The sequence below is a fragment of the Myxocyprinus asiaticus genome, chromosome 14 (assembly GCF_019703515.2).
Source record: "Myxocyprinus asiaticus isolate MX2 ecotype Aquarium Trade chromosome 14, UBuf_Myxa_2, whole genome shotgun sequence".
Classification (NCBI taxonomy): Eukaryota; Metazoa; Chordata; class Actinopteri; order Cypriniformes; family Catostomidae; genus Myxocyprinus; species Myxocyprinus asiaticus.
In genome coordinates this window covers 5,364,622-5,377,110 of record NC_059357.1, presented here as the reverse complement: position 1 = coordinate 5,377,110, position 12,489 = coordinate 5,364,622, and the positions used below count along the sequence as shown (strand labels likewise).

At 37.5% G+C, this 12,489-nt stretch overlaps 1 protein-coding gene across 1 annotated transcript; it reads left to right on the top strand.

Annotated features, from left to right (window-relative positions):
- Positions 1-2,838: 2,838 nt before the first annotated feature.
- Positions 2,839-11,693, top strand: LOC127451249 (prostaglandin E2 receptor EP1 subtype-like). The gene is made up of 3 exons (XM_051715787.1): positions 2,839-3,228; positions 4,625-5,514; positions 7,504-11,693. The coding sequence occupies exons 2-3, from the start codon at positions 4,669-4,671 to the stop codon at positions 7,771-7,773; spliced, it is 1,116 nt and encodes a 371-aa protein (XP_051571747.1). The 5' UTR covers positions 2,839-3,228; positions 4,625-4,668; the 3' UTR covers positions 7,774-11,693.
- Positions 11,694-12,489: the final 796 nt, after the last annotated feature.

Below are 12,489 nucleotides of genomic sequence, written 5' to 3'. Positions count from 1 at the left end.
AAAGCAGCCTAATTGTGAGTTGAAGGATAAATTAGGTGTATGTCTGGGTAAATAGATGAGTCTTTAGTCTAGACTTAAACTGAGTGAGTGTGTTTGCATCCCAAACAGTTTTAGGGAGACTATTACATAGTTTAGGAGCCAAATAGGAAAAGGATCTACCTACTTTTGTGGATTTTGATATTCTAGGAACTACTAACTTGCCAGAATTTTGCTATCGTAATGAACCTGAAAGAATATAGCATGGTAGAAGGTTACTTAAATACTGTTGAGCTAGACCATTCAAAGCTTTGTACGTAGTTAACAAAACTGTAAAATGAATATGAAATTTAACAGGTAGCCAATGTAATGATGACAAAATGGAGCTAAAATGATTATATTTCTTGGTTCTAGTCAGCACTCTGTATGCTGCATTTGGAACCAGCTGAAGTTTATTAATTGAACTTGCTGTGCATCCTCCCAGTAATGAATTATAATAATCTAGTCTTGAGGTCATGAATGCATTAATTCGTTTTTCGGCATCAGCAACAGAGAGCATGTGTCGTAATTTAGCAATATTTCTCAGGTGGAAGAATGCTGTTCTACAAACATTGGAATTTGATTTTCAAAGGACAGATTTGTATCAAATATAACACCTAAGTTCTTCGCTGTAGAAGATGATGTAACAGTACATCCATCGAGAGTCAAATTATATTTTAGCGGCTTATTTTTAGAGGTTTTTGGTCCAATAATTAGTACCTCTGTTTTGACAGAATTGAGTAGAAAGAAATTTCTGGCCATCCAATCTTTGATTTCTTTGATACACTCTGCTAATTTGGAGAACTGAATAGTATAGAACTATATTTCGAAGAAATAGAAAGTTGGGTATCGTCGGCAAAACAGTGGAAACTTATTCCACGATTCCTGATAATATCTCCCAGGGGAAGCATGTATAAGGAGAAAAGCAGAGGCCCTAAAACTGATCCCTGTGGCACTCCATACTTAACTTTTGTTTGATATGACAATTCCTTGTTTACACAGACAAAGTGGTAGCGGTCTGATAAATAGGACCTAAAACATTCTAATGCAAGTCTACAAATGCCAACATAATTTTCAAGCCTATTCAAGAGAATGTTATGATCTATCGTGTCAAAGGCAGCACTAAGATCTAAAAGCACTATAAGAGAAAAGCAGCCACGATTAGAGGAGTGATGAGGAGGAGGGCGGGGCCGGGCCGTGAGTGTGCACAGCTGGCCCCCAATCGGGCTAATCAGCCGAGGAGAGGGATAAGGCCAAGCCGGATGCAGCAGTTCGGGAGAGAGAGAGCCACACACAGCTGATGTGTGTGTTTATGTTTGTGGGCAATGGAGGAGTCAGGAGACAGCGAACAGTTTGGGGGTGAGCATTTATTTCCACCTTTCTTACATAAAACAACAGAAACATGGCTCTCAGTGGTCAACTCAAACAGCGTCCTTTAACAGTCTCTTAATAATGTTTTAAGCAGCTATTTGCTGCTGATCATTTTGTCACCAGCTCTCTTGCCACTCTCACCCACTCTGATGCTCTGGCATGCCTTATCAGGTCTCCCTCCGCCATCACTATAATGAGAGACAGGTGTTAGAGTAATTACAGCCCAGGTGATGAGCCTTACCACCTTCTCTCTCCCGCAGACAGATACATGACCACGCCCCCTCATGCCACAAGATGATAAGAGCAAGTCATTTGTAACTCTGATAAGTGCAGTCTCTGTATTGTGATGGGGCCTAAATCCTGACTGAAATTGTTCATATATTCAATTTCTCTGTAGAAATGAACATAGTTGGGAGGACACTACCTTTTGTAGTATTTTCAACATAAACAGGAGATTTGAAATCGGTCTATAATTAGCCAGTTTTCCAGGATCAAGCTGTGGCTTCTTATTAAGCAGTTTGATAACATTGACATTGTAAAGTTTCTTGGGACATGTCCTAAGGATAGCGAGGAGCTAATAATATTAAGAAGAGGTTCTGAGATTACTGGGAATACCTCTTTTAAGAGCTTAGTTGGTATTGAATCTATACCTAATAATAGCATAGGTATATTATGCATATACCTATGCATAATTCCAATTTTATTTCTGATTATTTCAATTTTATCAGTAAAGAAATTCATGAAGTCATTGACAGGTCCCCGGCACCCCATTCATTTCCGTCTTAAATCCAAGTGAGCTAACTCCCTAGACATTTATGGGCATCATAGGTGCGTGTAGATGACTTAGAACATGGATATGATGCCCAAAAATATTGCATGCGTCTATGGTGCCCAAAAATGTTGCATGCAGATTAATGGCCAAAAATGTTGAATGTACCAACGATGGCTAAAAATGCTGCATGCACCTATGATGCCCAAAAACGTTGGATGTGCCTATGTACCCAAAAATGTTGCATGCACCTATAATGCCCGAAAATGTTGCATGCACCTACTGTATAATGCCCAAAAATGCTGTGTGCACTATGATGCTTGGAAAATGTTGCATGCACCCATGATGCATGCACCTAAGATGGCAAAATATGCTGCATGCACCTATGATGCCCCAAAATGTTGCATGCACCTACTGTATGATGCTCAAAAATGCTGCGTGCGCCTATAATGTCCAAAATGTTGCATGCACCTAAATCATTCCAAAAAATGCTGAACTTGCCTATGATGCTCAAAAGTACTGCGCGTGTCTATGATGCCTAAAAGTGTTGCATGATGCACCTATAATACCCACATATGCTACATGTGCCTGAGATGACCAACAATGTTGCTTAAACACACTGTGCCCAAATATGCTGTGCGTACCTATGAGTCCAGCATATATTTCTCTGAGCAGGCTACTGAGCGCTATAAATACAACAGAGCGCGCACATCACTAGCTCTACAGTTCACTAAAAGTGTTGAAACTGCGCTCTCCGTCGCGCGCTCCATGCGGGGGATTAATCGACCATAACTTCTTTTCACTGGATCTTTGGGGACTGTATATACTATTGAAACTATAAAAGCGATTTTTTTAAACAAGTATTGCAATAAGTTTTTTTTTTTTTTTTTCTCTCTCTCTCTCTCTGGAATAAGTAATAAGACTGTTCACACTTACCGAATGATGTGAGCCTGATGTCGCCTTTCGATTCTGAAGGGATTTTGTTCCTTTAATTTTTACTGCCAATGCTGTTAAAAAATACAAATGAAGATGTTGCTCAGGTGGGATGGATAATCTAAAGTTTATCTCAAATGGTAAGTAGTCTTGTTATCCTGTTTTAATTGTAATAGGCATGGAAGAAAAGAGTGATTCTTTAAAAATGTTTAAACAAATGTTAGTTCAAAAGATGGTCCCCCAGTCGTTTTGTATGATGAGCATGTTAACTTAGATGTATTTTATTTATTATAATATTTTATTTATAGCTATCAGCTATTAAAACACTTTACAAATATGGATATATTCAGATATACTCATAAAATAAAAATTAGAGAAAATTGAATAGCAAAAATTAAAAGTAGACACTGAAATGTTTGTGAAGTAACCTAAAAATGTGCTCCAACTAACTGGTTTTATTCAATTCAAAATTGTTCTATAATCTGAATTTCCCTGACAAATTAGGTTACACTAACAAAAGTATTTTATTATTATTATTTTGCATTAAAAAGCAGAAAAAGATCCTTGATGTAACAGTTGCAGGTTACTATTTTTTCAGTGTAAAAAAAGGTGACATTATGTTGTATATGAATATATAATATGCTGTAAATATTATATATTATGTGGTTGATGCATAGCATGTCAATTAGTTATTTTTTAATCAAGATGTAAGGTAAAAAATGGTTTGAATGCATAGCAGAAAGATCTTTTATGTGCTGTGACTGTCTCCAATTATTCTAGTGGATTTTAGCATTCTTTTTGCACTATGAAATTTTTAAAACTACAAATGTATAGTTCCATGTATAGACTTTCAGTTTACGTGAGGTCATAAAAAACGCATGCATACTATAAAAGAAAAGCAAAATGAAATTAGTTTTAGATACAGTAGGCTATACCATGTCAAACCATACAGGACATGTCAACTATATTTATATATTACTTACACCGTTACTTATAGTTTCTGTATTATGCCACTATTTTTTCAATCTATGTATCTCTTAATATATAGTGTGTATGATCTGATATTGAAGAGTTGGTTGCTTCTTGTTTCTGGAAATAACAGGGTTTGGGTCAGTGGTCAGAAGTGTTGAAATTTGTACTGCGCTTTTTGCTCTCTCATTCCTCAAGAGGAAATTGTGACAATGCTCCTATTCACTAAAGTTTCAGCTTTTCTGTGGGTTGTGTGTCAGTATGTGTACACTCCTCAGGACATAATTTCTCTCAGTGAATGTTTGTGTATAAACAAGAAAAAACTGTGTGAACAAGAAGGAATGAAATCACTTGCTTGATGCTTAGTTTGTTATCTCACAAACAGTTCCAAATAGACTGAATTGTGAGCAAAACGGGCAATACATCCCATTAAACATCTTTGATTGCAGCTTAGCCTTATTAAGCTTATTTAATCTTATTTGGCCAAATCCACTTAAAGATTCTTCATCCCAGCTATAAATGCATAGGTGTTATTTTAAACACACTTCTGTTTTCTTTTTTGTTTAGCTATGTATCTTGAAGGTTATTAGTGCTCGCCATACAGCCTGGAGATGTTAGCAATCCAACACTGCAACGATTCAACCCTGATTGCTGCTGAACCACTCAACAATGAGACTCAGAAGGTTCCTGGGGTGGCACCAGTGCGCTGCACGGAAAATCTCACCGCCACTTCAACCAACCCCACGGCAGCTGGCCTCTCCATGACACTGGGCATTGTGTCCAACATCATAGCACTGATCATCCTGGCGAAAGCTTACACTCGACTGCGGAAACGCTCGAAAGCGACATTCCTGCTCTTTGCCAGTTCCCTAGTGGCCACAGACCTTGTTGGCCACGTCATCCCCGGCGCGCTGGTTTTGCGCCTTTATTTCTCTGGCACTGCTGGAAGAGATTGCGACCAACCCGATGCCATCTGCCAATTCTTGGGCGGTAGTATGGTGTTCTTCGGCCTGTGCCCACTCTTTCTCGGGTGTGGCATGGCAGCTGAGAGGTGCATGGGGGTAACGCGGCCTCTCGTGCATGCCCGTGCCATATGCACCGCCCACACCAGGATGGTGCTGGTGATGATATGGTTGTTGGCTTTATCTGTAGCACTGCTGCCATACTTCCGTTTAGGCACATATGACTATCAGTACCCAGGGACGTGGTGCTTCATTAATGTGTTAAAGGACACAAGGGTCACAGATGTGTTATTTGTGCTGCTGTTTTCTGGACTGGGATTGACTTCACTTGCCGTGGCATTTATCTGCAACACAATCAGCGGAATGACGCTAGTGATTGCCCGTCTCCGCAAGAGGAAATGCCACCGTAGATCAGCCAAGTCACATGACATTGAGATGGTGGTACAGCTAGTGGGCATCATGGTCACTTCCTGTATCTGCTGGAGCCCTCTCCTGGTGAGTATGATCATTGACTCGGGCAAAGAGAGCTGTTTGCATCTGTTGTAGCTAATATGCAATGTCTGTCTGTCTGTCTGACTATCTATCTATCTATCTCGCTGTCTGTCTGTCTATCATCATCTTACAGTTTAAAAAATGAATCAGTAGTCAACTTTGTGAAAACAGTGGACACAGATTTTTAGTGACAAAGTTAAATAAAGTGTATTTTTGTAAGAAAACCTGATTTATCTGGTCAGAACGTCTATAAATTAGTGGTACTTGCTAAGGCAAACTATTATTATTGCTCATGGCTTTGTTCTAAACTATAAATTGTAAATGTCCCCGGATCCATAAGTCACTCATATTTGGTACCAAAGGAAAGCTTAGAATTTGAACTTTTCATAGAATACCATAATTTTGCATTACAAATGATGTAGAAATATGAATACAAATATAAAGGTTTCTCACATAGCACTTAAATAGACAAGTCATGGATTAAATGAAAGCTTTGTTGTCCTTGTACAACAGTTTGAATGATTATAAAAAGAATCATGAAGTGAAATATGATCTCTGTAAGACAACAAATACAAATGTCTCAGACAAACTGCTCCGAACTGCTTCTATAAGCCCCACGTAGCCACAGACTCTATATCAGCTCTCACTTTTTTTTTTCTTTTTTAAAAATGAACCATTTTTCACTTGTCTATGAGGTTGCTTGGTTAAATAATCCAACGTAATATCTCCAGCATGATCTCATGGAATTTACATGACAATGGCAACATTGTTGCAAACCAAAATTACGTGCTTCATTACACATGTTGCTGCAGTTTCACAGTTAAATGTCCAGCGGGGGGCTCCAAAAGTGAGTGAAATGTTGTTGTAATCAGCTGAGGTTTTCTAAGGTGAATATTAGATGGATGTTTTAATGAGTAAAACGTAACTCCCTAACCTAAAACTTTAACCTAAACCTAATCAATAGTGTTTTAAAAGCAAATTTGTCATTAAAAGCACATTTACTGAAGCAACCAGGTCATTTCGTGTCATTCGGTCTCTGAATCCAAAGTCCAGTACTCTGTCAGGTGAGCTACCGCACAAACTAATCGTGTTGGAATATGTGTGCGAATGTAGGTGGGACTGTAATACAAACGTTAAAATGTACCATTTTTCAAAATGATGTATTAGAGTAAAAGTGTTTTGATATAATATTATAGCAGGGTGTGAGTAACAGAGCGAAACATAAGTGTTTAAATGTTAAAACGCACATTTGTTATACCACCTCTAGTGTTAATTTCAACAAAAAACTGCAGCGCAGAAAGCGGCACGCAAAACTCGGTTTGCAAAAATGTTGTTATGGTAAAGACTAGGTTGAATATCTCAGATGTCCAGAACAGATAAGGCATGATAAACAATGAATCTGCTAAATATGTTAACAACTATTGTTATATTACTGAGGATCAGCTTTCCAATGGTACCTCGATTGGGCTAATAGACTGGATGTCTATGGCGTTAGTGCTCAGCTGCGTTAGAGCGCCACCTATATTTTAGATCTGTATATTATGATGGAAAGTTATGGAGGAAAAAATATTTTTCCTAGTTCTTGTTGTCATCTAGTGGAATAAAATAAGACTTTTTGCAGTGAGATGAAGCAAACAAAACCAGAATTACATGCTTACAAAGTTAGGACAAAAAAAATATTTTTAATTATTCATGAATTATTGGAATCTTTTTTTCTTTTTTTTTTTTTTTTTTTGATTTTCAGTTAATTCCACTGTATGTGCGTAAGATGAGCTTTTAAATTTGGGAGTGAAAAATTGCAGGCAGCAGCCAGAGAGAAAGAGCATATGCTTACTGAAGAAGGGATCATAGCCAAATCTAGAGACCAGAATATCATAGAAAATACCCTTTTGACTTTGCCAGTAAGCATATCACCTAGCAATGCCATAGACATGCCCTGGCAACCACTCAGAACACCTTAGCAACCGCATGACTTTCTTTTAATTCTGACAGATCTTTGGTCTGATGTCAGTCATCCACTCATACAGCTGCTCAAAGGGGGACGACCTGAAATCCTACAAGAATTTAATGGTAATGGGAGTGCGTCTGGCCTCCTGGAACCAGATTCTGGACCCTTGGGTCTACATTCTGCTACGGCGGGCCGTCCTCCGGAAGATCTATCGCTTAACCACGGGCCACAGAGACCTGAGGGGGAGCACATTCCGGCGGTGGGAGATCAGCTCTCTGCAGAACTCAGTTAAAAATGCTGTTAATCTGAACTGATGGAACGTGGGATTCCAGCGTGTTAGTTCTGCCACATGGAAAGGACAAGGAGAAGAAAAAACCTGGAGGTCATGAGGATGTTGCTGTATATACCAAATCACTGCACTGCAGTGTTACTGAAAACTGATAATACATCTCTATTGCTTGATTGGTGGATATAGTAGTAGTACACTGGGAGTTGTACTCAAAGTATGACAGCGATGATCTGGACCAGCCATAGAGACTTTATCAAGCATCATAATGGAGTCGGTCTGCTCATTTTATTGAGTCACATCAAAAGGAATCACATTTTCCTTGATCTTTGGAGAATGGTCTTTAAAAAATATTTTAATAACATAAAAACATAAATAATTTTACTTACATTGTAAGTAAATCTGGAAAATGATGATATAACCGCTTTAAATGCATATTATGATGGAATGCTCTGTTACGTTGACTTGTCTTGTAAATAAATGATTGTTGGTAATCATAAAGTCAGTGAGTCAATGGAACTTCCTGATGATTGAAGTTTTAAAGAAACAGTGTTTTGTTTGTGCTAACAGTAAGTTAGCTGTAACATTCACCATCTATTTCTTTTAATGTGTCAGTCGTTAGCCTATATGATTGATTGTTAAATGATCCCCATTGTGACTTCACCCTAATGTTTTTTGTTTGTTCTTTAATTCAGCTTGTTTTTGGCTTTAGGTGTACTGTATTTCACAGGGTTCTGGTGAGGTTACACAGTATTTCTCAGTTAAGTGAAGGCAGAACATTTACTAGTAAATATAGGCAAAATGTTATACACAACATGTTCTTGAAAAGCTATAAAATGTTAAAGTTACTGAATGTTATTTTGACCAATAAAGGTTCACATGTAAAGAAAAAAAAAGAAAGAAAAATAAAAAGCCCACAATTTATCTATTTATCTATCTTTGATAATAATAATTTATTTTTATATAGAGCCTATAAAGGTAGCTTCTCAAGGCGCTTTACACGAAGAAATAACAAGATATAAGAATAAATAGCACATACAAAGACATATAACATATACGTAATGTAAACATGCATATAAAAAACAGAGTTCATAATAAAATAGGGTACAAAAACTAATCAATCAAATAAAAGCATTCCTGAAATAATATGTTTTAAGATATTATTTAAATAAACTCAGTCTAATATAAGCTGGTAGCGAGTTCCACAGTTTAGGAGCATAGAAAGAAAAAGTCCTGTCACCCATAGAGCGTAAACAAGCCTTAGTGAAAGCTAGGAGACCAGATGTGGAGGAGCGGGGATCACTTTTTGGGGTATGCAGAGTTAAAAGCTCAGGCACTGTGAGGAGCCAAGCCATCAACACAGAATCTGACATGGAGCCAGTGCAAGAACTCCAAGACAGGAGTGATGTGATCACTTGTCCTGGCCCTAGTCGGGATTCTGGCTGATGAATTTTGGACATATTGAAGTTTATTTAAAGTGGATTTAGAAACCCCAGCAATGAGTGCAGTGCAATAATCAATGCGAGAAAAGACAAAACTCTTGCAATATTTCTGAGATGAAAAAAGGATGTTTTACCAGTATTTTGCATGTGTGGGTCAAATGCATCACATACAACACCAAGATTTTTCAGTTTTGTTTGAAACTCCAAAGTAGAGCCATCCACATATAGAGTTAAAACGGCAGCTTTATAAAGCTGGTGAGGAGAGCTAGTATGCATGACTTCAGTCTTGTTACTTTTCAGACAAAGAAAATTGAGAGTCATCAAAGTATTTATCTCAGAAATACAATTTGAAAGATAAGAGACTGCCACATTTTGACCAGGATTTGAATGGATGTAGATCTGTGTTGTCTGCGAAAAAATGATAATGAAGACCAAGTGATCTTAAGAACTGACCAAGAGGAAAACTGTAAATACTAAAAAGTAAGGGACCTAAAACTGAACCCTGAGGGACACCAGAGTGAACTGAACCAATCTCAGACCTATGTCCACCCAAAGAGACAAACTGCCTGCGATCAGTGAGATAAGATGTGAACTAGTTTAAAGCAATGAATCTGTCTGTCATCTAGCTATCTATCTATCTATCTATCTGTTCGTCCCTCTGTCTGTCCGTCCGTCTGTCTGTCTGTCTATCTGTCTGTCTATCTATCTATCTATCTATCTATCTGTTCGTCCCTCCGTCTGTCCGTCCGTCCGTCCGTCTGTCTGTCTGTCTGTCTATCTATCTATCTATCTATCTGTTCATCCCTCCGTCTGTCCGTCTGTCCATCTGTCTGTCTGTCTATCTATCTATCTATCTATCTTTCTGTTCATCCTTCCGTCTGTCCGTCCGTCCATCTGTCTGTCTGTCTACCTATCTATCTATCTATCTTTCTGTTCATCCTTCCGTCTGTCCGTCCATCCATCTGTCTGTCTGTCTACCTATCTATCTATCTGTTCGTCCCTCTGTCTGTCCGTCCGTCTGTCTGTCTGTCTGTCTGTCTATCTATCTATCTAGCTATCTGTTCGTCCCTCAGTCTGTCTGTCTGTCCGTCTGTCTGTCTGTCTGTCTGTCTAACTATCTATCTATCTATCTATCTATCTATCTGTTCATCCCTCCGTCTGTCCGTCCGTCCATCTGTCTGTCTGTCTATATATCTATCTATCTATCTATCTGTTCGTCCATCCGTCCGTCCATCATCTATCTATCTATCTATCTATCTGTTCGTCCCTCCCTCCGTCCGTCCGTCCGTCTGTCTGTCTGTCTATCTGTCTATCTATCTATCTATCTGTTCGTCCCTCCGTTCGTCCGTCATCTATCTATCTATCTATCTATCTATCTATCATCTAACTATATATCTATCTGTCCATCCATCCGTCCGTCGGTCTGTCTGTCTGTCTGTCTGTCCACTAAAGTCAATATTTTGTCACTAAAGTTTAATTGCATTTCGATTTCTGTTAATTTCCTTTCAAAACAGTGATGTTTAGGAATGAAAGCAATAATACAACCAAAGCCAGTCTTTAAACTTTATAAATTATTAATTTATTCAGTCATGTACTCATTCATCGTTTCATACAGTAATCATATTCACCTAATGATCACTGAGGTTTTTTTTTGTTTGTTTTTTTTTTTTTTTTTTTTTGAGAATCAAAATTGTATGTCTTTTGTAATATTATCACAAATTACTGTGCTTGACCATAACATTATTTCCATTCTGTTCATAAATAAGCCCCAAGCCATTTTTCATTGTGTTGCATCGCCCCCAAACGACTGAGCCTGTGAACTACAACATTGTTGAACCAAGAATTAAAACTCTCGTTTTCACTTTAAAAGAGAACATATAAACAGTGTTTCGGTTTATAATTATTTGTATTCTGTGATGAGTGTTATATGTCAATTTTCAATGAAACGTTTACATTCTAAGCTTTTTTCCCCAAGATACTTGTATAAACGTGCATACAGTGTCGTGAGAATTAAAAAAAATAGTTCAGTAGGTCTGATTTTGCATGTCTCTCATTTTTTTTTTTCCTTTAAAGCAAGAGATATAAAAAAATAAATAAAAGTAATCTTTGTGTTTGCATCAAGTTTTTGCTTTGTCTGATGCATGTTATTTTGTCAAAATTGTAGGCCTCAATGTAAATGTAACAGCTTTAAATGTAAATATTCACAACTTTCTTTTTTCGATCATTTTGTCTGTGTTAATTATTATTTATTTATTTATTAATTTTTTTGGCCAAAGGTGTGCATTTTTAGGGGAATTTTGATATTTCGACCTCAGTTCCTATAATACATCTATAATACACTGTGTACACAAAATAGTTACACTCAGGAACTTCAGGACAAAAATGTCCCCATTGAATCCCATTAAAACTGCAATATTTGATCCCACTGCCATTAAAGCATAAAATCATTAATTCTGTGATATTATGCTTTCATTCTTGGCTTCAAAATGTACATTTTTAATATTTTACACCAGATGGCGCCATTTTTCTCATGTTTAGCCTATGGAGCATATACATGCTTTTTCCCTATTTTCTGTTCACTGTATTATAGAGCACTGCAGGCCAGCTGAATAAATGATGCAGCTAAAATTGTGTGGGTGTGTTGGTATGGATGTCAGAGTGTGTTTTGTATGTGTGTATTGAGAAATGTATGTATATGTGTGTGTGTGTGTGTGTGTGTGTGTGTGTGTGTGTTTATTACATAGTGGGGTCCTCAGCATATTAGCACACTCACAAAGTGGGGACCAAAAACATGGTGGGGACCAAATCCCCGGTCCCCACAATATTTTGCTTTTAATAGTCTCAGGAGGCGTTGCTGATATGCCTAGTGCAGTTTTTTTTCTAAATCCCCACCATGAGCATATACCTGATTTCCGTGTGTAAGTGTGTGTTCTTTAGCGCCCGTAAGCACACGTGTGACGTCACATATTAAAGACACACGTTTCACCAACTGCTCATGCGCAAACCGCTAAATCACATGACAAAAACCAACGTTTATCGGTGTCAATCAACGGGATTAATAAATTCTTACAGGTAATTAGCCTATTTTTTTAAAGTTATATTCGTTAAAAAAAGATTTTAAAAAATAATAAAAAGATAAGATAAAAAGACATCAAATGTTCGAAATATTCGTAAGATTCTTAAATTAAATGACCTAATGGAGTTTTGAATTTTTATAATTGATGTTGTTCTTTGAATGTGGCGAATATACTATTGATAAACTTACATTGTATGTCGGTATATAATTGAAAGTGTTTACTTGT